The 25,615-nt window shown below is 48.6% G+C and overlaps 10 protein-coding genes and 2 non-coding genes across 12 annotated transcripts; 7 read left to right on the forward strand and 5 right to left on the reverse strand.

Annotated features, from left to right (window-relative positions):
* The first annotated feature begins 2,388 nt into the window (after positions 1 to 2,388).
* Positions 2,389 to 2,470, forward strand: tRNA. Its single transcript is given in 2 exon segments — positions 2,389 to 2,424; positions 2,436 to 2,470. It is a non-coding gene; the product is annotated as a tRNA-Gly (tRNA).
* A 1,074-nt stretch (positions 2,471 to 3,544) lies between these two features.
* Positions 3,545 to 4,195, forward strand: FMAN_07254 (uncharacterized protein; the record flags this gene model as incomplete). The annotated part of the gene is made up of 1 exon (XM_041830855.1): positions 3,545 to 4,195. The coding sequence occupies one exon, from the start codon at positions 3,545 to 3,547 to the stop codon at positions 4,193 to 4,195; it is 651 nt and encodes a 216-aa protein (XP_041681476.1).
* Positions 4,196 to 4,484: 289 nt separating this feature from the next.
* On the forward strand, positions 4,485 to 5,697 carry FMAN_07255 (uncharacterized protein; the record flags this gene model as incomplete). The annotated part of the gene is made up of 2 exons (XM_041830856.1): positions 4,485 to 4,534; positions 4,623 to 5,697. 2 exons carry the CDS (start codon positions 4,485 to 4,487, stop codon positions 5,695 to 5,697), a joined length of 1,125 nt encoding a protein of 374 aa, XP_041681477.1.
* Positions 5,698 to 6,083: 386 nt separating this feature from the next.
* On the reverse strand, positions 6,084 to 6,455 carry FMAN_07256 (uncharacterized protein; the record flags this gene model as incomplete). Its single annotated transcript, XM_041830857.1, has 1 exon — positions 6,084 to 6,455. One exon carries the CDS (start codon positions 6,453 to 6,455, stop codon positions 6,084 to 6,086), a length of 372 nt encoding a protein of 123 aa, XP_041681478.1.
* A 421-nt stretch (positions 6,456 to 6,876) lies between these two features.
* Positions 6,877 to 9,703, reverse strand: FMAN_07257 (chitin synthase class I; the record flags this gene model as incomplete). Its single annotated transcript, XM_041830858.1, has 3 exons — positions 6,877 to 7,600; positions 7,649 to 9,414; positions 9,482 to 9,703. The coding sequence occupies 3 exons, from the start codon at positions 9,701 to 9,703 to the stop codon at positions 6,877 to 6,879; spliced, it is 2,712 nt and encodes a 903-aa protein (XP_041681479.1).
* A 4,934-nt stretch (positions 9,704 to 14,637) lies between these two features.
* FMAN_07258 (uncharacterized protein) lies at positions 14,638 to 15,897 on the forward strand (the record flags this gene model as incomplete). Its single annotated transcript, XM_041830859.1, has 2 exons — positions 14,638 to 15,166; positions 15,269 to 15,897. 2 exons carry the CDS (start codon positions 14,638 to 14,640, stop codon positions 15,895 to 15,897), a joined length of 1,158 nt encoding a protein of 385 aa, XP_041681480.1.
* A 555-nt stretch (positions 15,898 to 16,452) lies between these two features.
* On the reverse strand, positions 16,453 to 16,543 carry tRNA. The gene is given in 2 exon segments: positions 16,453 to 16,488; positions 16,508 to 16,543. It is a non-coding gene; the product is annotated as a tRNA-Pro (tRNA).
* A 711-nt stretch (positions 16,544 to 17,254) lies between these two features.
* Positions 17,255 to 18,400, forward strand: FMAN_07259 (uncharacterized protein; the record flags this gene model as incomplete). The annotated part of the gene is made up of 4 exons (XM_041830860.1): positions 17,255 to 17,512; positions 17,561 to 17,714; positions 17,764 to 18,093; positions 18,147 to 18,400. The coding sequence occupies 4 exons, from the start codon at positions 17,255 to 17,257 to the stop codon at positions 18,398 to 18,400; spliced, it is 996 nt and encodes a 331-aa protein (XP_041681481.1).
* Positions 18,401 to 19,525: 1,125 nt separating this feature from the next.
* On the forward strand, positions 19,526 to 21,361 carry FMAN_07260 (uncharacterized protein; the record flags this gene model as incomplete). Its single annotated transcript, XM_041830861.1, has 4 exons — positions 19,526 to 19,570; positions 19,700 to 19,956; positions 20,005 to 20,093; positions 20,151 to 21,361. 4 exons carry the CDS (start codon positions 19,526 to 19,528, stop codon positions 21,359 to 21,361), a joined length of 1,602 nt encoding a protein of 533 aa, XP_041681482.1.
* A 345-nt stretch (positions 21,362 to 21,706) lies between these two features.
* On the reverse strand, positions 21,707 to 22,137 carry FMAN_07261 (uncharacterized protein; the record flags this gene model as incomplete). Its single annotated transcript, XM_041830862.1, has 2 exons — positions 21,707 to 21,928; positions 21,979 to 22,137. The coding sequence occupies 2 exons, from the start codon at positions 22,135 to 22,137 to the stop codon at positions 21,707 to 21,709; spliced, it is 381 nt and encodes a 126-aa protein (XP_041681483.1).
* A 636-nt stretch (positions 22,138 to 22,773) lies between these two features.
* FMAN_07262 (putative panthothenate kinase/uridine kinase-related protein) lies at positions 22,774 to 23,650 on the forward strand (the record flags this gene model as incomplete). The annotated part of the gene is made up of 3 exons (XM_041830863.1): positions 22,774 to 22,849; positions 22,968 to 22,997; positions 23,046 to 23,650. The coding sequence occupies 3 exons, from the start codon at positions 22,774 to 22,776 to the stop codon at positions 23,648 to 23,650; spliced, it is 711 nt and encodes a 236-aa protein (XP_041681484.1).
* Positions 23,651 to 23,864: 214 nt separating this feature from the next.
* FMAN_07263 (uncharacterized protein) lies at positions 23,865 to 25,041 on the reverse strand (the record flags this gene model as incomplete). The annotated part of the gene is made up of 2 exons (XM_041830865.1): positions 23,865 to 24,545; positions 24,604 to 25,041. 2 exons carry the CDS (start codon positions 25,039 to 25,041, stop codon positions 23,865 to 23,867), a joined length of 1,119 nt encoding a protein of 372 aa, XP_041681485.1.
* Positions 25,042 to 25,615: the final 574 nt, after the last annotated feature.

The following is a 25,615-nucleotide window of genomic DNA, read 5'->3' on the forward strand; positions in this document are numbered from 1 at the left end:
AAGAGAGCCTCAGCTTCATAACAATCACATCATGTAATCAATATGGGTACAATCGAAGAGTTACAAGTCATGAAAAAGCCAACCAGTGATTAATTTTCACATTGGCACTGCTGCTGTGTAATCAAAATCAAGTAAATACAATACAACTCCGGTACCCAAACGCGTGCTCACATAACCCGCCATGACCTCTATGCACCTCAAGACGAAATCTATAGCAGGATCCGTATCTTAGATACCCTATGGCCACTGAAAAGTCTCGAATCCGTTCTCCATTTCCCAGCTGAGAATAACAATCCAAGTCTCTTCGCCATGTCATCCAGCCGATATCTGTTGCCACTTGCGTCCTATCCAACCACTTTAGCTTGGCCTGATCAAAGCCCGCTGATTCTCTGTGAACAAGATAGTCGATATTCCGAGAAGTATCAATTCTCCTGTTGATATCGTAGATGCCAACCCGCTTTATCACTGCGAATGGCCTCGATGGCTCTCTGAATGCCGAAGACAAGTTGTCGTGCCCCAGGAAGGAATATTGCTGATCATCTTTTCGCATTCTCGTTGGTCGTTCTCATTCTTCATATTAAAGCATGCTACCCGATGGAAATGCTGACTGGTCTCATCCAATGCGTAACTGAAATAGAGGGAGGTTGTGTTCCGATTCACCACGAGACCGTACATAAAGCTATTGAGCCCTGGGTCAGTCCATCCGCACGCTTCCAAGCGGCGGTACAGTCTATCGACCATCCTGATTTCAATGGAAGCGCCCTGAAGACAGTTGAGTTCTGGCTCACCAATAGTGTCACATAGATTTCCGAAGTGGTATCCTCACACGAAGGTTCTAAGACTTCTCAGACTTCAGAGTTGCGTAAGGGGATAGAGGTTTCTTGTGAAGATTTTGAGGTGAAAATATTTATACTAGGAGAGTAAAACAAAGCTGCTGAAGGAATAGGTTTGGTGAATGCAAATCTTTAACAGAATGGGTCACTATTCACTAAGTTAGTAGGTATCAAAGAAACACCCAAATCATACAACGTCACTTGTCGGTATGTCTTTCTTTCATAATACGCTACATTTATCTTTCTATCACAGGAAACAAGCTTTCGAAAGTCGTTATAAGTGTACAGCACGAATGATACTATTATGAGCTACCGGCGACAGCACGAGTCTCTGGTTCACACCATGGATCACGAGCCAGTCCATCCGGCATGTTTTTAGATTGTCCACAGATTGTTTACTGCGTCAATGGCTTGTGCTAACTCCACGGGTCCCTGTGTTGCAAAGTTCATGTTGTGCTATTTGCTACAGGTTTAAACCACATATTGGGGTAGGCCGCTACTTTCTGTCTGATACCTCGCTTTGTTTTTGGCAAACAGCCTGATACACCGTCTCGAGGCTACAGCGGGCTCTGATAAGCCTCAGGATAGCAACAGCGTCCTCCAATTTTCCAGCATGCATGAACTCTATAATGGAAACATACATTGCTGTTTCCTGCTCCACAACTTTGATTCCCTCCACAAGCTCAGCTATCGCTACCTCGATGGGAACCTCCAAATTTTCTATATCTACCGGTTGATACTTCATATTGAATTCGCTATCGGCAGGGAGAGTTATACTATTAAGCGATGAGTACCGGAACAAAGGATGGCAACTTAATATTAGCGCTTTAAGAACCAATGGCAGCTTCTCTGATTTGGGATCGCGGTGATCATGAACGGGGCATTTCAGAGAAACTTGTCTTACTTACTTCAGGTTCCTTCTCCTAAATAATAAGTTCACCAGGAAAGGTCTCTGTTACTCGGCTGAACGATGCAGTAAAGACTGCGAGGTTTGGTCAAGAATAAAGCGATATTGAATTTATGAGAGTGTTGTAGATTGAGGTCCAGAAGTCTCATCGAATGGTGGAGAGACGTCGTCTCAGGAAACGAGAAACTCAAGCGGGGATGATTTATGTAAATGATGGGTGACCCGTGTTCATAAGACGGGCAAAAGACGGCATACTTAAAGGCATGCGCCTCCAGGCCCCTAAGCGTTACACCACTTATGTAGAGTTTACAACTCCGGGGCTTCTGATTAGACAACTCGCTAGGACGAGTGTTGTTGCAGAGGGCAACCTGGACTGTGATTGGCAAGCCATGGCGGAGGGTAGTCCGGGACTCTCTCAATGAAAGATATAAAAAGAGCGGGAGCAAGAATGACGTAATTGAAAAAAAATATCTCAAGTCAATATTCATTTCTTTTAAACTGGTAAGTTGATTTTTTCCCCCTTGGGAATCATCTTCTCTTTGGTGTTCCTCATCGCTGCACAAGTGGTTCTACACCCAACAGCTCGGTCACGGGTTCTAGCTATCAAACATAGTATACATTGGTGATTGAGTTTTCAACAATCAAACGGCGTAATTGGTTTAGTGGTAAAATTCTCCGTTGCCATTCGAGCAGCGTCGGGGAGCCCTGGGTTCGATTCCCAGATTACGCATTCAAAGTCTTCTTTTTGGGCGATTTAGCTTTGGGCTGTGTCGTATGTATTCTTTTTGGTGGTGGTGTGATGTTGGCATTGACTGGTTGTTGAAGCATGGCTTTGTTCTTCGGTGGTCGAGATTCTGCCAAGAGTCCAGTGGTAGCAGTGCAGTCGCAAGTCGACTGTTCCTGCCTTGCCAAGACTTTTGCTTCGCCCACCTTGTGAGGCAAACATCGCCGATCCCCAGAATGAAGTCACAGAGCATGTCCCTTGGGGCACGTGTACGGACATCAAAAGCAGATCTGATGGCAGTGGTCTTAATGAAGCGGATATAAGCAGCATCAGAGAAAACTCAGCCACCTTCTGAGATAGGAAACGGCCGACAGATGAGGAAACGATACGAATAGAGTTGCAGGTTTCCCGCCTTAAGCGATTGGCTACAGCGAGGTCCCATACGCCACATTAGCCTTGCCAGGCTAGGCCAGGCAGCTAGAGCCTAACAAGAGTGCTGCACACAAGGTTAATTTTAGCATTGTCTCCTGTTTGAGGTGACGAGCGGTGTATTGGTTGTATGCAACGGTGAGATATGGCCCAGACTATACACTCACGAGGAACGTTGCATAGAATGTCAGACAGAGTCATAAGTGTAAGCATTTAACCTCTTCTTCATCTTTAGGCTAGACAACGCATTGACCTAGACCGCAATGAACCAACAACCTCAGTGGAGATACTCTGGACCCTCGCTTCGCTTCTGCGGCGCGATCAACCTGGAGCGCCCACTCAGCCTTGCCAGGGGTGATCGTCTGAATCCTCCGCCAAGATCGATCCCATTCTCCTCATTGGATGCTTCTGCGGTTCCCATTAACTGTGCCTCGCAAAATTTCCCTTGGTCTGGCCGGTGACTCTTTGCCCAGGCGGAAATGGCACGTTGTAGCGGCCATGTCCCAACTCATCACATCGTGAGCGTCAACTATAAGTAGTCTGTGTCCTCACACGTTATTAGGATCATAATCCATAAAGCATCTCTCCAAGAACATCTCACTTATTCACTCTCGAATATAATCGCTCGCTTACAACAAACCAACCACCAATATGCAGACCAAGTACATCTCCCTCCTCGCCGCTGCGGCTGTTACCACCGTCTCTGCCGCTGAAGTCAAGCGCGTTGACGTCGTTCACATCTTCGAGACTCTCCACGTCGGCAAACACATTCCCAGCTTCACCCCCAACAAGCGCTCTGTCAATGCCATCTTTGAGCGTGACGACAAGGAGGAGTGCCAGAGCTCTGCCATCTCTATCCTCCGAAGCGCACCCACTGCCAACAGAGACCTCGAGTCCTGGGCTCTTACTGCTGAGACCACCGACCCTTGCACTCTCACTGCCCCCTCTTCGCTGTCTTCCGATCTCTTGAGCTATATGACCGCCGTGGTCGAGTGGTCTAACGAGAAGGCCGATGATATGCGGGAGATTGTTGACAAGTGTCTTGATGGAGAGGACGCTGAGGACGCCGAACTGGGCGTTTGCTCTACTCCTGGAACGATCATCTTTACTGCTGTTACCACCACACAAACTGTCCAGCTCAAGACTGTTCTCGAGACTTTCGCTACTCCTGGTGCTTCTTCTACTGGCAGCGCTGGTGGCTCTGATGACACCGAGAAGACCAACGCCGCTGCTCCTCGTGGCGCCAACTTGTTCGCTGCTGTTGCCGCCGTCGGTGTCGCTGGTTTCATGATTGCCGCTTAAGGGCTTGATTCAGGCTTTAATGGATGGGTGGATGCTTAATGGATGAATATGCACATTATGGACTTGTCATGTTTAGATGATGGATAGAACGGATTGACTTTTGTATGATATCCCGTGCAGAATGCTGCACTTTACTTTAGACTATATATTTAATGGTTACCTATGGGATGTTTCATTTTGCTGTACCCTCCCTGACTTTCTCGATGCTTCTCTGAAACGCAGCTACCTTTCTTGTCGGCTCAACTCTTTCATTTCCATATTTAGGTACCTAGATACCTAAACAATGATCATGTCCCTGATTCACTCACAATTCAGCAGGTGCTCTTTCGGCCTGGTTAGGTAGGTAGCTTTCATTGGATGATCCAATCTCTGATTGCTTCCTTCTGGCGAGATCCCCCCCATGTCTAGGTGTCTGCCTGCCTTTTAGTTTATACAATGCCATCGCGAGCCCCTCCACCTTCTTACAACTCCTCCTACGCGATGCCCGCGACTTTGCAGCCCTATTCTACATGCCAAACCTAGAGAGTCTCTACTTCAATGATTTGCGCTACAATTCATTTGACGACGCAAACAATATATACTATGATGTGGTTGCCCTGTATGACTTCCCATGCGGCACTTCGAGCGTCAAGCATCTCTTCATAGATGGCGCTTCGGGCATCTTTGCCAATTATTACCGAGCCATAGCAGATGCGTCGAAGAAATCAGAATCGGTCGTTTTGAGAGTTGCCAGTGAACACCAGCAACATCTTTACGACGTGGATATGTTCGTGGGCTCGCTTGCTTTGAGTAATGGGAAGACACTACAAAAGCTCATCCTTTACAACCCGCGCGGTATGCTCGGCGATCAATACGGCAACTATCTACTCGATGATCTTGACGAATTTCGAAACTTGAAGCTGTTTACGTTGTCGGTTTACGACTTAGCGCTTGAAGAGCTTTACCTGATGCATACTTCTCCCAATGTAGAGCAGCTTGCGGAATACGTCTCTGGCTCTTTCCCTGCTAGTACTGAAGCTCTTTATATCTGGGGACGATCGGACGAGTATGTGGACGTCCCAGCATCTGACGATATGCCATCAGATATCCTCGACTCAACACTTGCGTCACTCATCGAATCTGGCGTTCTTGAGAACCTTAAGGTCGTCTACCTCGCGGACTTTGAGATGCTACAGATCGCTTTTGAAGAAGACATCGATGGGGATATCAAGGACACGGGCCCAGAGCAACCAATTCTGCAAAAGTCTGTTGCTGCAGGACTCAAGGCTGGTGTGCATGTGTGCACGCTGATGAATAGAGATGATGGCGGTAATTGGAAAAGCTTTCCTGCAAAGCCGGATGGGTTTGACCTGAAGACTGGTCCTTGCTATGGCGAAAGGCCCGCATCGTGGAGGTTGAATTTGCAGTCTGGGGAATGGGGCCCGGATTGTGAAGGCTGCGGAGAGTGTATGGACAGCTTGGCTGTGTATCCTGCTGAGTTGTGGAAGCATTATCGTTCATGAGAAGATGGTATGACGAGTACCAGCAATTGTAGAAAAGGTGGATGGCCTGAGGCTTTAGCCTCGTAGTACATGTAACGCATGGATACCATGTTCATCAAGAGACTCACGATCGAACTGCCGGTTAAGGCGTGTGCCTCAGCGTTGCAGGTGTGATGTCAATGAAGTCCAAGATGATATCAACGATTAATACCTCGCCTCGAATATGATTCAGCTGAACAGGCATTAGTATCAGTCCATGACAAATCCATTGTCTCAACTCACCATCTTAGCCTCCTTCACGATCCTCAGGGCCGCGCGTATGACGCGTCTCTCACCACCCTCAATTGCCCAACAAACATTCTCTTCTCCTCTCTCATATCCTGGTATGCCACGGTAAAATGCATCAATCACTCCCCCTCATACCCCATCGCCCTCTTCCACCAACCCCCCAAGCCCCTCTCGTCCATGACCCTCCCAAACTCTCTTACCGACTCGGTCTCATCAAACCCTGACTTGCTTCCTACGCCCTCAGCCCTCGCAGGCTTCGCAACACATTTGAAGTCTTTGTACCGCAGCGCTTGTACTGTAGATACCCACTCTGTCAAACCAGCCTCATCGCGCCCCTCTGCAAACATTATCCCCGGTGATCCGCCGCTTCGCACATACAGCCAGTCCACGTTTAGTTGCTGTGCCGCACGACGGACGCGTGAGAGCTTTTTGCGGGATGTTATATGGTGGGTGCGGATTAGACAGTTGAAGAGTGAGGGTGTTCGTGACATGATGACACATGGTGATGTTGGAGAGACGTCAGTGAGGAGGGTCTTGATATCACACTCGGACTTTTATGGATCCGATGAAAAACACAACCACATCACAAGAAAACAGAGACAAAATGGTATAGAGAGTAGTCAACGTAAAATTCATCCTCGTATGTGCACATCTAAGGATATAAACCTAGCCTAAGCAAACCAAACGCCTTCCTGGTATGTATCGTATCCTCCGCAGCCGAGTCAAAACATCATGACATGACCAACATCAAAGTTTGTTTACATACACGTACGTTATTCTTATTCAGCAACATCAAGTCCCTCAAACCCCCAGGGACTCCTCGTCATAAATGGGTATAATGTGAAAGCTAAACGAACTTTCTCGTTCCCTGCACGCCAAAAGTTCGAGCCAATTTGCGCTGCGCCTCTCGGCTTAGACACCTCGGAACATGCGCACCACCAAGAACCACATCGCACCGATAAACTTGAACGCGCTCAGACCTGCCACACTCCAAAGGACGATAGACATGTAGATGTTGGATCGGCTCAGCTGTTCCGCTTCATGGTCCTTATCCTTGTTGGGGCTGATTCGATCTAGACCTGCAGAGCTCAGAACAAGCGCTGCCAGACCAAAGTTTGACACCATCCAGATGAGAACGACACCAGTACGAACACCTCTGTAGTAGTCCATTTGCTTCTCCTGAAGCTGGCTGGGAGTGGGAGTAGTCTTGACTTCAACGTGCTTCTGTGCAAAGACAGCAAGTTCTCGCTGATATTGTGCGTTCAAATCTCCTTCGTCGGGCAGATCCGTTTTTCCAGTACCATCCTTGGTGTTGACCGAAGGAAGCTTCTCAACCTTGTCGTCACCCTTGGTACCCCAAGAAACATCGTGCGTGTTGCAGAAGGCGTAGACGTTCAAAACATTTGTAAAGGTGGGCGTGAGAAGCATGTACTGGACCAAAGAGGTAGCCATGTGCCAGGGATCCAACATGATCAGCGAAGCGATCAACCAGATACCAAATGTCGACATGACTGAGATGATAAGCATGTAAAAGACCTTGTTCTTGAAGACATCTGAAAAATTAAAGCCGTTTGCGTCGTTAACGTCAGCTATGATAGCCTTGACAGCGATGAAAATAGCAGCAAACAATAGATAGCTGGTCGGCTGTTAGTGTCAGGCAGTAAAAGCATTTCAGTGAACTTACATCATGATTATAGCCCAGAACCAACACATGGCGGTATAGAGCCTACCAGAACCTGCTGGTCGATTGCCCAGAGATAAGACGAAACAAGTAATTAGGAATACACCGTAGAGCCAGGTGAAAACGACACCCAGAATTTCTCCTGTTCGTCCAAGTAACGTATCATCTCCCAAACTTGTTGTGAGAATCTTGAAAACGAGGAAGAAGTTACCGATAGCAAACCAAGCGAAGATCATGTTGATAGTGTTGAAGATGAATTCGATGAAGAAGGCAAACTTTCGCAAGAAAGTGTGATCAGATCGGAGGAAGTCGAGGAAGTGAACAATAGCGTAGATAGCAGCGAAGAAAGAACCGTTGAGCCAACGGCGACGTTGGAGAACAAGCTCAGTAACTGTATCGGGAACATCGGTCTCACCAGTAGCTGACTTGACGTACTGCAGGATCCAATGACAGTTGCGCTTAGTGACCAACTCGAAGCAAAGAATACGATCTTCGGCGAGATACATGTTGGACTCGAAAAGACCAGCATCGCTTCCACCGTGGAGCGTCTCACCCAAGAAGTACTTCTCCAGAGGTCCCTTTCCGTTCTTGTCGTTTTGAAGGGCAACATAGCGGTAGGCTGAGAAGGCACCAGGCAACACAGAGATGAAGCCGAAAGCGGACTCCAATGGCTTATCGAGAATATTGCTCATCTTGTACTCGAAGTTCTGAGCAGCGACGAGCGGGTTCAGAAGGTATTTTCCACCAGTACCCAACATAGCCTTGATCTCACCACAAGCACCACCGCACATGGGCTCGAGATCAAAGGCCTTCCAGAGATGGTAAATTGAGCTTCCACCGGGTCGAGTACCCGCATCGAGAAGTACACAAATGTTAGGGTCCAGGACTCTACCAAAGGCCGTAAAAAACCATCTGTGTGAATTAATCTTCTTGGCGTTCTTCTCCTTCAAACAGAACAGCATTTGAACTGGCTGGCGTCGGTGGACGAGCTGAACAACGTCGTTCTTGATCTGAAGGTGAGTTTGCGTGGTGTATTCGTAAATATGGGCCGTGACATCCTTTCCGTTGACCTGCTGCTTGGCGATACCCTCTTGGTACACACCCATACCGGCCAAGAGAGCCTTGGTTCTGGGGTTGATCTTGGAGCGACCATCACTGACGACACAGACGACGATCTTCTTCCACGCGTCTTTACCCCATGTCTTACTGTTGGGACGGTTACACATGTACTCGATGTTCTTGAAAACACCGGTCATGGTTCGGGCAAACAAAATATCGTCCTCGTTATACATAGTCACAACGATGAACAGCTCGGTATGGCGGGGCTTTGTGAAGAGCCTCTGTCGCAGTGTGAAGTCGTGGTCGTAGAAGTCATTGGGATCGCAAGTCGCTGCGGAATATCGCATGTGTGTGAACTCATCACGCTCTCCGTGGGGGTTCTGTTGCAGCAGAACTGGAGGAACAGGACAATCCAGAACCAGGTTACCGCGGTACAAGAGGACTTGCTTGACGGTTTTCCAGCGCTTAATTCCACCACCTTGTTGCGGTTGATCTTGGTATGGTTCGCTTGGCGCATCTGATGGTTGGTGCTGCAGCATAGGCCTGTGGTCGTCGTAGGGTTGCTCGTACTCTTGGTCGTAGCCCTGATCGTAGGGTTGCTGCTGGGGACGAGGCTCGTAAGGTTGGTTGTAGTAGGCATCGTGATGCGCTTCAGGGTTTACGGCGTAATCACCAGGAGGCCCGTAGCCAGACAAGTTGTCGACGGATTGCTGCGACAAAGTCAGTTCGATTCTTGCTACCACATGCGCAACGTTCAATGTGGCGAGGAAGACTTACAGCTGCATTGAGGTTTAGATGATCGCTTGGAGTAGGTAACCGGTGCTGGTCGGGGCCCGAGGGCATATGAAGGTGCTGCTGAGAAGGGCCATACTGTCCATATCGGCCATCGTCGAAGGGATTGTCGTCAAGCTGGTAGCCCTGCTGAAGCGGCTGACCTGGCGAAGGTGTCCGGTGAGGGTGTGGATGTTGCTGAGGCTGTGCCCCATAGCGAGGATCCATTTCGTTGTTATAGTAATCGTCGTCTGAAGGCAATTGGGGTTAGACTTATATGTTTAGGAGTATGCTTGTTGATTGAGTTGGCAACTGGAGTGAAAGGGATTGTGAGTGGGCGCAGGTAAATAGACTTGCGAATGGGGCCTCGGTGATGCGCAAAGGGACGCAACAGCAATAAAGCTTATCACCACAACGAAAGTTTGTAGCAGGTGATGATGATGAGATTATAGCCACTTTTGCAGGTTTGAACCTTGCCGAGTATCAAGAGCAAAGACGCGAACAGATGCCGAGTCGCAATGTAATGCAATGCAATTCTAAGGTAGCCAGGGGTGTTTAAGAGGGAGGGGTATGTCTCGACTGTCTCATATTGAGGGAGAGAAAGGGGCAGATGACGATGATCAAAGAAAGCTAATGGGGAGGGATAAGGTGGTTGTACTTGCCTAGGCGATTATACGACATGATTGCGGTTGTTTATGCGCACAAGAGGCGCTATACACACAAAGATCTGAAGTATGTATGTATTTGGTTGGGTCTTATTTTGAGCGTGGTTACAGTTGCGCAAAAGATGGTTTATGGTTGATGCTGTTGCGCTGGTGGTTGCCCCGGGTTTCGGTTCCCACTCTCTGAGAGTCTAGGTAGAGACCAAGGAACCGCGGGCGGCGGGCGAGAAGTCCAGTGTTTGTGAGGCCTGAGTGACGTTATGCGACGATGCACAGACGCAGGAGAAGCGGTTATAAATGCGCCAACGAATGATACTGTGAAACGAATGCACAGTAGGTGGACAAAGAGGAGAGGACAAGAAAAAAGAGATGGCTGCACAAGATAAAAACAGATTTTGGTCGGTTTCAAAGCTGACGAAAACCAATGTCAGTCCAGTGTCAATGTCTGACTGCAGCCGCAGAAGCAGATGACAGGGATCGATCAGGCGCTAGCTAAACCTCCAACTCAAGATGCGAGGGGAGCGAGAGAGAGCGAGAGTTTGCAGGTGGCTAACAGTTGCGTCTGGTCTGTGGCTCGGCTGCTCGATATGCGCGTCCCCTTCTGCGAATGAATGGCAAAAACCCTTGTCCTTGTCTTGGCAGATCCGTTTACTCCGTTTAAATCCAAGGACCGAGGAGTTGGAGGGTCCAACTTGGCGTGCTCGAGAGCAACGGTCTCTGTGTTTCACACTCTGCCCGAGTGGGATAGTAAAGGATGATCCTCCACTGACCCAGTGACGGATAAGGGTATGAATGAGCGAGTGACGTTGGTTTGGGGGGGCTCGGCTTGAACCGCCAGCGGGGATAGGACGTTGCAGGTGGCAGGGGGTCTTGTCTGTCCAGTCCTGGAGGAAATGATGAAGTGCAAGAGAGAAATGAGAATTAAGTATCGACGAGAGGCAGGTCAAGTGGTTATACAAACAGGCTGACCTAACTTTGAGTCCTGTCCTGCAGCTGAAGCTTAGAAGCTAGCAAGCTACTGCACAATAGCTTGTCTGTCTGTCTCATCACACCTCAGCCCGATTACTTTCTGTCAGCCCAGCCGCAGCTTAGATCAATCCTCCAATTCCTCTCGCAGCCTAGTCCCAAGCCGCGCCTCCGCCAAATATCCAGCCCAGAAAGATCCAGCCAGGCCTAACCTCGCGCCTTTCAAGCCTTCAGAGAAAATGTGCCTTTCAGCTGCACCCACAAGGCTCTCTCGTGCGACACAATCATCGCATCTTTGCCGTTGAGTTCTAGGAGACTAGGAGACTAAACCAATCGCCAACGCTGACTAGCCCAAGCCTCCATCATCCTCTCTCTCTCTCGCCCGAGCAGCGTTAACCTGCTTACACACAGTCGCATGCAGCCCTAGATGGAAGTAATCACATCTGGGTCCCGTCCCTCCACTGTTCTGTTCTGTGCTGTGCTGTGCTGTCGCTGTTGCTGATGCAGCCAGTACCTGATCAGCAGAAATCCAAAAATATCTCCAACGGTACATGAATCGCCACAGTTTGGATGCTCCTTGGCTCTTGGCTGGTTCATCAGTCAGGTTTAGAAATGCCGCAGTCTCACAATAATTGACTGCGCCACGACCTGTCAATTCAATGAGAACCCCCGTTCCTATTTGCCAAGACCTCGGATTCAGATCGTTACGAATTCATACATATTTTCGGATTTGCCATCATCTCCTCATATTCCCATTTGGCTTTCTCTCCGAACTGTTGGACTGTGTGCTCCATTCCGTTCGATCTTGGCAAATGCAGCACACGACCGCTTCTTACAATACCTACTTGCAGTGTAGCTGAAAAGTTACCCGCTGGAGGTGGAGATGACCTACCTAACTCAAAAGAGCTTAATTCAACGGGACAAACCTTTTGTCTTCTCCCAAGACCGCTTTGATAGCCCGTCAATATAAGGAAACGGGAGAAAGTTAAACAATAATTAAAGAGCGTAAGGACCCAATCACGACAAACAAGATTGCCATTTCCAACAAGCTCGGCACTTTCGTCGGCCATCAGCCCTAAAATTGGCTGCCCTAGGTACCGCTTCTGTTTGATGCACAAGAAGCGGAATACATACGAATATACCATTAAATTGTGTCCTGTCCTTTTGGGTCTCCTCAGTACATATGGACTTCGGTGCAACTCTGAGAACTTGTCGAAAGGTCAAGCTCTCCTCCTCCGTATACACAACAGAGTGAGCCAGCACTCTCCTGGCTACGCCTGTCTTAGAGCATGAACCTGGTGATAGATAACCCAGGTATGCTTGGGCACCTCGTTGCAGCCATCAACTTCATACCAGAGAATCATGTAACCAGGTTTTAACAGTCCTTGGAGACTGGCTTTATTTACCGGCATTATACTTAAACTCCGCCTTATGTATCGATCAGAGCTGTCCTTAGAGCTTCCACCACCTCTTATACAGAACTATTCTCAAAATGCCATACCTTCTAAATAACATACCTGACAGGATTACTATCATCAACGTAAGGATACTCTCTATCCATAAATTTCTGCTGGAGTTTGTCTATCTCTATTGACCCGTAAGAGACAGTCCATTCTGTAATCTCGTAAATTGCAGTACCAAGCGCAAAGAGCTCCTTTTCGAGTACTCTTCGAGTAGTAGAGTCTCCTTCTGGTCCTGGCACCCAACAACGGGGCTCACACGTAAAGGAAACCTCGGGGAACTTGCCCTTCAGAATCGAACCAGCAAAATCGCAGAGCTTGACGTGAAGATCATCGAAGACAAGAACATTTCGACGTGAGACGTCGCCCCAAATGGCCCCTCGATCATGGACATACTTCAAAGCCTCCAAGAAGTCAACGGCTATCTGCAAGCGACGAGCCGGTCTTGGAGGCTCGTTCTTCCCAATGTATTCCCTTGAGTTACCATGCGGCGCCGTCTCAAGACACAACGCTCAAGCTTCTTCTCCATTAGGCATCAATTCGACACCAATACACTTGAAGATGCATGGATGTGAGCCGAGAGCTTCCTATATGGTAGCTTCGCGCTTCAATAAGTTGCTCGTATCTTCAGCAAATGCGGCGCGGTCGTACACTTAGCCGTCTGACCAAAAACCAGCTGCCTTCGAAGCAGACTTGGAGTTGCCCTTCGCTGCGTATACGATGCTGAGGCTTGTTCGGCCCAGGGGCTCGAGTATGGCCCAGATAGCATGGGCAGCTTCCCGATCCGAGAGATGCGTTTTAAATTACGCAGACTGATTCAAAGAGATTCGAGTGAGGCTAGAAAAGGCAATGTCGAGAAGAAACGTATCACGGTGAGTATTTATACAGACAGGAAACGTTCTAACGGTAGAAGGTGCGGGGAAGTTTAAGCTTAATTCTTAATCCATTGTCGTGTATCCAGCGAACAAGACCTAGGCACGAGTATAACAACTCAGATATGAAGAATGACTACTTAAAAGTGAAACTTGTTACGTATTACTATAATAGAGTACATCGCAATTGTATGAGTTTTCCAAAATATTGCAATATTTATATCTTCGCCAGGCGGCCTAGCCAACTACTAGCAACAGCGTGTTATTGAATGCCGAAGCGCCCTCGTCTCAACGTTAAGGCGAGTAATACCCTTTCCATATACGAATATCCCATAACGAATAACTGGTCAGCGAGGCAATAAATTAATGCAAGCCGTGGAAAACGCTTAAACTAGCCAGGGTGCCTTGGTCACGAGAGGTCTCAGAAACCCGATCGTCAGCCAATACAATGCGGTTTCGGTCCGTCCCTTGTTGACTGCGGCTGAACTTCCAGCATACCTGATCCTTGTGCCAAGATAACCTCTTCCGCACTAGATATGGACGTTCTCACCGTGTTAGCCAATTGCTCTTCAGCAGTCATGCAAGGTGTTTGTCCAATTCCGCTCTCTTCAGTCTTCTCTTCGACAGTCGACATCTTCAACACTAGCATTTCAACGATCATTGACAGAAAGTTCTTCAACAGAAGGCCTACTTACTATGCATTTTCACATGTACCCCTTGCATCCTGTCTGAGTTCCACTGCCGGTTCTAAATGCCACTCAAGTATCCTTCCACTCACCGACGCACCTTGCAGACATGGCGGTTTCATCTTCCATCGTGACTTCACATATACCCGCCAACCCTACTCAGCTCGTGCAGTCTCTGGCCCTATCAGAGCTTTATCTTTTCAGAAGAACCAATAGAAACATTTCGCCCCTGGCATAAACATAAACGGGCATGCATTGGCGTGTATGGCTTCGATGCAGATCTCCTGAAATTAGCTAGGCCAGTTCCCGAGGGCAAGCAGGGACGAGAATAGATGAGATACGGTCCAAAGATATGCCGCTATATGGGGGTTCTAGTCATGGCTGTGGTGGCCTCTTATAGAGTTGATGTCCTGCTGTCAGTTGTGTGAGCAGTTTCGTTCTGTTAGCCAATTCGGGTCCCATTATTTCCACTTACATGTTCTCCCACCATCTCCTGTTGGAGCATCACCAGCAATTATGTCTCGACTTCTCTCAGTCCTTCTCCTTTCTCTCCCCCTCGTCTTCTCAGCAGACTTTGAAAGTGTGACCATCAGTGCCAATCTCGACAATGTTGGCCACACATGCATCAGCAAGTGTCTCTACTACACCGTTCTGTCCGATATGGGCAGGGCGATGGGGTGTGATGACCCCTATGACAACAACTGCTACTGCGCTACCGCCGCTGCATCTGCTAACAAGGCTGATGGCTTCATGTCCAAGTGTGCCACATCCCTGTGCTCAGCTGGTGATCACTCTCGAGACTTGACTTCCATGCAATCCTACTACGCTTCGTACTGTATGGGTGCAGGCTTCACACAGCCTGGTGCTACTGAGTGGTACAACCCTGCTGAAGCTACAGAGGAACCGACGAATGAGCCTACTGCAGAGAGCAGTGGTGATAGTGATGCGAAGCCCAGTCGAACCGCCAACTCAGGTGGTGACGCGACTTCAACGCACATGACCATTGTCACACAAACGGCAGAGGATGGTGCTTCCAGGACGCAGGGTAAGTTCCTGCTGCTCATGGTGATGGTGCCTTTGCTGTTGCTTCAGGTACTGTTCCTGTGCATCCCCTATCTAGAGCTTCTGCTAACATTCTGGCCACTAGTAATCGTCGAAGCAACATCCACTTACTGGGTCAACTCGGATGGCTCCCCGGCATCATCCAAGAACGAGGATGATGGCACCTCTATTGTCAAGATTGGTGTTGGCGTCGCTGTACCAGTGGTAATTATCGCCGCTGGTTTGTTTGCTTGGTGGTTCATCAGACGAAGAAGACAACAAAAGACACAATGCCCCCATAATACTCAACCTCTCAGCGAAGTTACAACTGGCGGCGGTCCTGCTGTCGTGGCCTCTGTCTCCCCTTCAACGCCTGAGAGGAGGGACACTCTACCAAGAAAGCCCATCGGAGCTTCAACAATCTCTTCTGTTTCTTCTCTATCCAAGACCAACGAGTTGTCTGGTATTGGCGTTCAACGTGAACTTTCTGGGCGTGAAGTTCATCCCTTTCCCAACATGACACCCAGTCCGCCGATCCAAGTCGCAGGACAATATGAGATGTCGGGCGAAGGATGGAGGCCAGACTTGGAGATGGATGGTCGTGATGCGCGTGTAGAAATGTCTGGTGAAGCAAGGCCTCCTGAGCTCCCAGGCTACACCAACTCAGCGAATGCGTACACACCTCATGAGAGTGTTCAGCGATGGGAACTGCCTGATAACTCACGTCAGAGATAGGCTGTACGCTTTGACGGCCTTTATCTGTTGTTCTGTAGTCTCTTCTTAGTAGTTGTCATTTCATTAGGCTCGGTGTTCTTTTTCCGCCCTGGAGTTGGGAAATGGAAGGTTGTATCTAGGGCCTCGTCAATTACGCTAGATGTTATTAATAAGTATTATATTCCTATTACATTGCCGCGTGTCTCATCAAGAGCTAGTATTTGTCAGGGTAGTAGACGTTGTATTCATTCTCTTGCTCGTTACTTTGTGGTAGGCCGTCCGGTATACTGATTGAACACTCGAGCATCTATTGACTTTTCACGAGGGGAGCTGCTCACACCGAGTGCATAATTCGTATCCAAGTTCGTTTGTCACTTAGAATAAAGGTCCCAAGTTTACTTACCTTCCTCCCCTGGCCTCTGCAATTCGGAATATCAACACAATCAACACCGTTACCGAAGATGAATTGACACTGTCATATTGACATTCTCAGTTGGGCAACAGCCATCAACAAGAAGATCCCTGATGCAAAAAGAGATATTGACATGTCATTTACTGACAAATGTGCAAAAGAAAGGGTCTGGCCGGGGATTGAACCCGGGACCTCTCGCAAGCTATGCTGTAGGGTTTTCCCTAAGCGAGAATCATACCACTAGACCACCAGACCAGTGTTGGAGCAGAACATTTGACGCTGCTGTTGATGGACGGCAGACTCAGTAATGTGGTCTAAGACCTGATGCTATTCAGAAATGAGTTTCCCCAGTAGAATATTCATATCTGAGCTGTGACAGAGGGTGGTCAGCAATTGAGAACAGCAGAAGTTATTCAGACGTTACCATGGGATGCTCAGCCGTCAGCATCTCACTCAGTTCATTTGATAATAAAAATCAGGTCATTCTTCAGTCCATCTGTGCAAGTCCGCTCCTCCGCAAGGATCTCTTGTGGAAGTGTTAAGTGCGGAATTAATAATCACATCCACTTCATACCACCAGTACAAAGTGGGTGTCTTGCAAGCCACAGCCGCAAAGTAGTGCCAAGACAAATGATGAGAAACTCCAATTCCAACCTGCTGTCCTCTGGTTGGTCAATTTGCTGTCCCAGCTGCTGAAAATGGACAATCGGCGTAATCAATAACTTCAACCCCCGACTCTTACGGTGGCCGCGTACCCCGAGATCACTTATTCCCAAAATTGTGACGACAATGCATCGTGGTCTGCGGAGTTGGGTTGTAATGTTGAGGGCATCGTTCAGATATATAAGACGTGGTCGTATCTGTGAAAACGAAAAAGGTCTCATCATCAGCATCCAAATCATTAACGCTCAATTACAAGAAGCAATATCTTGAACATACCCTTCTTCCTGCTATTAAATCAAAATAATGTCTTCTCCCAAGCTCATTACTGTTTTTGGTGCCACTGGCTCTCAGGGCGGTAGTGTGGTGCAGTCCTTGCTTCAGAACAAGTCTCAATCCTTCAGGATCCGAGGAATCACTCGCAATCCTGAGTCCGAAAAGGCCAAGGCTCTCGCTGAGCATGGCGTAGAGGTCGTCAAGGCTGATGGTCTGGTCAGGGGAGAGGTGATTGAAGCTTTCAGGGGCAGTTGGGGAGTCTTTGCCAACACAAACTCGGATGATCCTGTAAGTTAGCAAAGTAAGTATTTTGATTCTCCTCTGATACAGTTGCAGTCAATGAACCAAGAAGATGGACCAACCGAACTTGATATCGGTAAGAGTCTCGTGGATGCGGCCGCTGAGGTAGGGGTCCGTCATTTTGTGTACAGCGGTATGGCCTCTGCCTCTGAAACCACTGGAGGGGCGGTTCCCAACAAGGCTTTCGACAGTATGTTTTCTTCTCTTCCACTTCAATTCTCTATACTGATTCGATGCAGTGAAGCATGCTGTTGGGGAATATGCAAAGAGTCAGGGGTTTGAGACTGTCAACGTTGTCAGCCCAGGCTGGTACTTGGAGAATCATCTCGTGGAAGAATTTGCCCCAGCTCTGGGCGGTTTCCCTTTCACCACTGATGATGAGAGTTACCTCACCTTACGTGTTCCACGTTGGGGTGGCAATGAAGAGATTCCCTTCATTTCGATCGGAGATGATTATGGTGATCTTGTTCATGGCATCTTTCTCGACCCCAAGAAGCACAACGGGCGTCTTGTCCAAGGTATCAGCGCCAGCGAGACAACAGAGAAGCTTGTTTCCGAGTTCGAAAAGGGTGAGCGCCATTTGGTTCTAGTTACTGAGTTCTCTCAGCTAATGGTTTGTCAGTGACAGGAAAGAAGGCTCGGTTCGTGCCCATCGAGGACTGGAAGACCATGGAAACTTATGGCGATCAATCCTTTGAGACTGTCAAGTACATGTTCGGTTTCTGTCAGTACTCTGGCGGCTTGTACTATGGTGTACCTAACGACATGATCCATGCTACTGAGCTGAAGGCGAAAGCGGCGGAGGCTAAGGGACAGTCGGGCGATGCTAAGTTGATGACTCTCGAGGGATTCTGGAAGAAGTATTTCGCTTCTTGACCGTCGGCAACGATGCTTTTGGATGCCATGAAATGTGGTTTGATTCGGGAGAGCTCCATCCTTGATCTGTAATAGTCCGTCATCAGTGTTTGACCATATATAGTTTGTGCTGTTGCTTAAAGTTAATGCTCAACATTTGTCGATATCTTATTTCTAGTTGACATATCACACCGTGCAGCTATAACGCATTCTTTGATGCATCCCTGCTTGGTAGATAAAATTAAGGAAGCGAGCTGCAGCTTCCCGTCAGGACGATCTGTAACGGTCGGTGCATCCGATGGGATGTTATCATTGGACGAGTGAGAGGAGAACAAAGATGGATCATGCATATACGGGCCAGAAATTTGGGAGGCAGATGCGGGAATGGATAGGAGAAGCAGCTTGGCCAAGCCACATCACTTGAGCATCACCTGGGCACATATGATAGCCAGTGGGCAAGCACCTGCTCCTCAGGCATACGTAGTAGATGGCCTCCCCTGAAACGAAGACTCACTCCCCTCTATTCAGTATTAACGACCCCTTAGCTTCTAAAAGCTTAGGCCATTTCACTCTGTGGCTTCTCTGGGCTCCTCAGTATTTTCTGCTGCCGCAGAGACTCATGGCCTAGCCACGCTTCCGTACCTACCTTAGGTATAAATTACATCCACACCCACTTCTCGACTTCTTCCTTCCTTCCTCCAACAATTTTCTACAGACCAAGCAACAAAGCTCTTTGCCTGCCAAAAAGTTGTTTAATATTGGTCTTCTTTCCCTTCTGTTACACCTTCCTTGCATCTTGCCCGTTAAACGAAAAGTTCTTCGGGTATTTGCATCTTGCCTCTCCCTCTTCGTGGTTGCCCCGGCATCACACCACAGCGGAGGGGAGGAGCGAGACTGCATCTTTCATTCTCTCACCTTCCCTTCTCTTCCCTTTGAGCTTCACAGTAAATCATCCCTCCTCTCTTGACTCGAATAGAGTCTTTGCCCTTCACCTTTTCCACCACAACAGTATCCCTCAACACCTCTTACTTCTTTCGCGCGCCCATCACAGTCTATCGTTGCATCAAGCGCTACGGAGAAATAAATATACGCTCTTCGTCACCCTTCTATCATATATTCCAACTCGTTCCGCTCGTGTTCATCAGAATGGGCAACGATATTGACCTAGAAGCCGTCAAGAGGGCCACAATGGTAAGACTTCCTTATTTCTTTCCTCGTTGCCTTCACATCAATGCGTTCGCTTTGCTTTCTCTGCTGGTGCACGGTGTTATCATCTTCTCAATACCATACGGCATCGTTATAACTGACGAACTCTGGTAGGCCGATCTCTCTCGCCTTCGTCAGGAAGAACTTCCACTGGGCCATCAAGTGAGACCAGATCGCCCAAGTTACTCCCCGGGCCTAAAGAATGGAACCAGCCACTTTTCGGTTTCTACAAAGGTTGATCTCAAGAAAAAATGGGGTGCCAAGATCAACGATGCAGAGTCCCAAAGTATGGAAGGCCTTGAGCTCGAAGATTCACGACCTTGGGCAAAAGGTCAGAAAAGAGAGAGACTTCCCGATATCATAGTCCACGAGTAAGTCTTTCTGCCTACACCACTGAGATCTTCTAACTCCTTCGATAGAGATGTTCCAGCTGTCCCTGCTTCCAGCGGAGCGCCCTCCTCATATCAGTCTCGGGGAACTCGTGTTCGGTTCAAACCCACGACACTCGGTTAGAAGTCCTGTGTCTCCAAGATTATTGAACAGCATGATATTAATATGGCCACAGCGAAATGGGGCCCGGGACCTACAGAGACAGCTTCTCGACCAAATCGTCAAGAGACTCCCCCTACTTCTGTCAATGGTGGCAAGTCTACCGCTGCTGCTGATGCTGCTTCTGTAAACGGCACTGCTGTCCATGATGGCAACTCTACCACTGCAGATGCTGCTTCTGTAAACGGCACCTCTTGTACGCCTTTAGTCACGGAAAAGCAGGATGAGGACGACCAGGATCTTATTGCGTCGGAGCACATATTGTACAAAAACCAGTGCCACCTTGTTCCAGGGAAGGCCGAGGCACTTAGTATCGTCACACATGTCGCCGTCAAAATCCTTGCCGAGAATGACGGCATTCTGGAGATTCGAAACGACTCTAAGGGCCTTCGAATCCACAATGCTCTTGAAATCGAGCAACCCATCCTTGACGGCGTCTTTTGTACTATCAAAGTGAAAACCAGGCCCTTCTCTGAGAGGCTTCGGTTTGCTACAGTTAGCGACGCGCAAGGTTTTAAGATCCAGTTAGTCAGGCTTCAGAAAGCTCTGCTGGATCAGCAAAAGCAACAAGAGATGGACAAGTCTCAGGTCGAGGAAAGCAAGGAGGAGGAGGACGGCGACCTCTTGATGGCTGCCAGCCCCATTGCGAGCACGGCGTCCGACACCTTGATCCCCGTCTTCAACGGTGCATCTCAACAGGTGCCCACCACGGATAAAGAGCCCCTTATCATGGTGAACGACGATTGGGGAACACCAGCTAATAACAACATTCCCAGCCTGGACGATGAAACCTTACAGCTGAGTCAGTTGTTAAACCAGGCTCTGGAGCAGGCCACTGCCCTGGGGAACCACTCCGGTGAGAGTATGAATAGGATCGAATATGAAATCCTTGAACAGGCTCTCAGCCACGGTTCCCTGCATGAGCGTAGCGAGCAAGTGCGAGAGGGTCTCCTGAGCATCATTCGTTCCTTGCTCAACATAGTTTGCAAGCCGGTCACCCATGAGTTTGCTTCGGGCCTTGCGGATACCAATGCAATCGAAACCCCTATCAAAGGCAATGCTAAGGGCCTTGGTAGCGCAACCATCAAACAGGACGAGAATTCGAAGCAGGTGGAGGATTCAACCAACCGCCCTGTGCTCGGTATGCCGAAGGGCTTGGGAGCTTCACGTTTCGCCAAGAAACCGGCGGCATACCAAGGCAACTTCACTGGCCCGATCAAGTACTGAGACTGATGCCGCCATGTACGAGAACAGAAAGCTTGGGGAAGGCTGGTGACTTAATTTGGTGTAGAGGATCTCTCTTTTGGGCCTGGTAGTTTGGGTTTGGCTGCAATGAAGATTCTTCAACAAAGATTCTTCAACAAAGATTCTTCAACAANAAGATTCTTCAACAAAGATTCTTCAACAAAGATTCTTCAACAAGTGCTTTCAAGGGTAATTTTGGAGATCGGCCTATCAACAGGCAATGGCAGCGACTAAGGCATGTTTGTAGAAATTGAGATAGTCCCAGCGTATCCAGCATAATGAAGCAAACTGTCTGGATCCTTTCGGTTGCTGGTTGTGTGAATATGTTTAGAATTGTTCGTGTTTCTCATGGCATCTGTCTCTATATGCTTCCAGCAACTGTCTGGAGTCACGGTCGAGTCCTTGACCATCCTTCAAGGCCTCACCAGCTAGTTGCTCAGCTTGTTTATAACGGTGAAAGAAGTAGTGTTCTTCGACGGCATGGATAACCTCTTGAATGTCCATCTTGGTGGCGCCAGGGCCAAGTGGGAGCTTGACTTTCTGATAAATCTTGTGCAAGTCAGTGCTGGATATCCCTATTAACGCCAAGGTTCACTTACATCGCCGTTCTCAACCTTTGCCTTGTACTGCTTCTGGACTACTTGCCAAGCTTCTTCTGACTGTCCTGTGCGGCGGGACTTTGTCGCCTCTGCTTCATCGGCTTCGTCTGAAGATACATCTGCGAAGGCGAAGTTGGCGAGGGGATCTTCTTCATCCATTTTGTGGTTTAGTTTTGGCTGTGAATGAGGATGAAGGGAGGAGAGTAAAGACTGAGTTTTTGGGTCGACAATAGACAGGACCCACTTGGATATGATGGGTAATGGTTGGATGGAAAGGACATTGATTACTTGACTGTTGTCGATTGGATCTCTGTATAGGTAGTTTCAAATTTAGGTTCCTGGCTGATACGGAGGTCAACATGGAGTATTAGGCTTCATACTGTGCATCTGGTATGATTCTCATCTTGTAAAGAAGATGAATATAGACCTGGTCCCCGATGAGCAAGGAAAGCTCAGTGTTAAGCTCAAACTATTGAAGGGGCCTCTAAATCTAGGCCAACTTGCCTAAATCCTTTTATCATTTATAATTCAATGCATTAAGTTTTATTGCCTCTCCTGAGTTCACAGACATGGCGCCAGTTTGGTCCGAGTAATGATGAATAAATATGAGATCAGTTACACTTGATTGTGAAGTTAAGGTACTTCAGTTATCAATCCTTAGACTTACAGGGGTGGGTAGCTGTGATGTAACGACGTGGGGCAACGTCTCGACGCGGGGCATATTCCAACGGCATTCAAGCTCTTGATCACTTCTTCAACCCATTTCATTCTCATTTTACAACATAGTTCGTAAATATGGAGACCCAGGTTGGAAGGCTTGTCGAGAAGGCGTGGAAGAAGTATGAGGAAACGCCAAAGGACAAGAGATTATGTGAGTACCCGTCAGCACTCATCTTCTCAATAGAGCTCTCATGAGCAGAGACGTCACGCTTCTCTATATCGACATACTTCTCACCGGAACAATTGGATCATCTAGCTAACATTCTCAGTGATCGGCGTTGCTGGTATCCCCGGCTCAGGTCAGTAAAACCAGTCAACCTCAAGCCTCGACACTCACAACTATTCAGGCAAAACAACCTTCTCACAAATCATCACCAATCGAATCAATGCTCGCGCCTCCTCTTCAGATCCCTCCTCTCCTCCTCCAGCAACATTCGTTCCCATGGACGGCTTCCATCTCACCCGCGCCGCCCTCTCGGCCATGCCAGACCCTGATACAGCCCACTTCCGCCGCGGCGCAGCCTTTACCTTCGATGCGCCCAAGTTCCTCACCCTTGTCCAAGCACTCTCCAAGAGACCAATTCCATCAGACCCAATTCCTGCACCATCCTTTGATCATGCGCTGAAGGATCCCCGAGACGACGATATCGTCGTCAAGCCGGAGCATCGTGTGGTTGTACTTGAGGGAAACTACCTTGCGCTAGATCAAGATATCTGGCGAGATGCGGCGAAGCTTCTGGATGAGGTGTGGTTCGTTGAAGTGGACTTTGAGGTTGCGCGGAGGCGGCTTAGGGAGAGGCATGTAAGAGCAGGGATTGTGAAGGATATTGAAGAGGGGGATAGAAGGGCCATGGAGAATGATCTAGTTAATGGTAAAGAGATCATTGACTTCAGGCTCAAAGTAGACGAGGTGATCCAAAGTCGAGAAGATGGAAGTTGGGTCCATGAATAGAAGACCTGAAAAGAGAAATGATAAATACTTTGTGCATTCCATTCTATCGACCAATGTCAAAGGATATCTCTTCTAAATCTCTCTAGCCATATCATCGTAGTCTTTCCAAACGCAAGTTATGCCAATGTAACCAAAACCTACTCCAACGCTGTAATAAGAACCAACAATGCTCAAATTCGCTCAAATCCAATAGCCCACTCAGTTGGCAGACGCATCATGTTTCGTTCGATGTCCTAGATCGTTCCGCGCTCAACTTGCGAATCTCTTGCGCCATGCTATGCCCCTTGCCCTTGCGTGCTGAAGTGATCGAACCACGACTCACATCCCGTCCAGCGGTAGCGGTCTGGTCCAGACCCAGCACTTCAATGAGCTCAGGAATCTCAGCGTGATCGCGCGTCGTCTTCATTCGATGACACCAGGTGACTCTCTTCTCCTCGTTTCCATCGTGGTCTGGGCCTCGCTCTTCTGCTTCTTCGAATGCGCTAATAGGCTTTGCCTTTTCGTCTCGTGGTGTTGAGACGGGTGTGAGGATGTCTCGCGGTTCGAACAGGAACTCGCCGCCGACTTGACGCTGGTCGCCCATCTTGAGAACGTTTCCGGTTGGAATTTGCTTCACGCCTTGAACTATGCTGCCTACAATGCTGTGCATCATGCTTCGGCGCATGTAGGCTGGCTTGGTGCCTAGTTGCAGCGTCTTTGACATGCCAAGAGCGTCGAAAAGGGATCTCGTCGGGTCGGTATACACGGGAAAGCGACATCCTGTCTCATTGACATACATATCAATGAGCGCAGGATCACCACACCCAATAACCGCAATGAATGTGCTCACTGGTAGACGCAAGAGAGCTTCGGGAGTAATAGCATCGGACAAAGAGCGCAGAAACTCTTGGCAGTTCTGGAAGGACAATATCAGTAACTTGAAACGACCACGAGACGAAGGGGTTACGACATACGCCACAGAAGAAATGTCTGACAAAGATGATGAGCACGCGTCGTGCAACGTTGCTACCAGTGTAGAGAGTCTTAAAAGGGTGTGATTTTCCATGTCTGTCGAGAACGATGTAGTTTTCGATCTTCTTGAGGGTTTCGGCGGAGGGTAGGTCGTTGTTGGTCGCAAGTTCGCCTTCAAAGTCTTCGGGTTGCGTTTGGTCGACCTTGATCGGCGTCGGAGGAGATTTGCTTCTTGTAGAACCAGCCTTTTTAGGTACAGAGCAAGTATCGCATTTTGGAGCTTCAGAGGTCTTCTCGTCAGAGTCTTGCGCTGGTCGTGGAGGAAGAGTCGGGGCTCGTTCGATGGAAGGACTCTCAGGAGGGATGCCTCCCACGGGCTTGCGCTCAATGGGAGATTTCGTGGTGGTTGAGGCGTTAGCCTCTGTATGATTGTCTGTCATGTTGGTCCAGGCGATCTTCAGAAACTAAAAGATATCGCGAGTCGTGAAAGACCAAAGTTGCAGTAGAAGTTGAGCTTAATTAAATGAGAACCAAATCGCAGAGGGGCATACAAACGGCCCGTAAGTGGCGCCGCTAACAGAACAGTCTCCAGCTTATAAGGGACCGGCCGCAGTGGAGAAGGAGTTTCGTTGCGTCGTAAGCGTAAACGGAATGGCAGTGGCTTAGATTCGTGAAGAGGGAGGTTTCGTGAAGTTATCACGAGATTCTTGGTTCTGGGAAAAGGGGGGAGACGTGGCGTTTTAGGTCGGGTCAGGTTTCCTGTCCATGAAGCGGCAAACTGACTTATGACCTGGTGGCTACCCTTGTTTGGCTGACGATGCCCTGAATTTCAGCGGCAGGGTAAGTTTTAGCTTGATTTTTTTTGGCTGCTTGTGAGGTCGTACGTCGGACTGCCAGGGGATTGGATACCCTAGAGATGTCGTGAAACCGCCATTTTGTGATGGCTGAAGGGATGAAAAATACGTCCATTCTGAGTAATTCTTGTGAAAAATAACTTGTTAGTGGTCCTAAAGG

Source organism: Fusarium mangiferae (genome assembly GCF_900044065.1).
Source record: "Fusarium mangiferae strain MRC7560 genome assembly, contig: FMAN_scaffold005, whole genome shotgun sequence".
NCBI classification, from domain to species: domain Eukaryota; kingdom Fungi; phylum Ascomycota; class Sordariomycetes; order Hypocreales; family Nectriaceae; genus Fusarium; species Fusarium mangiferae.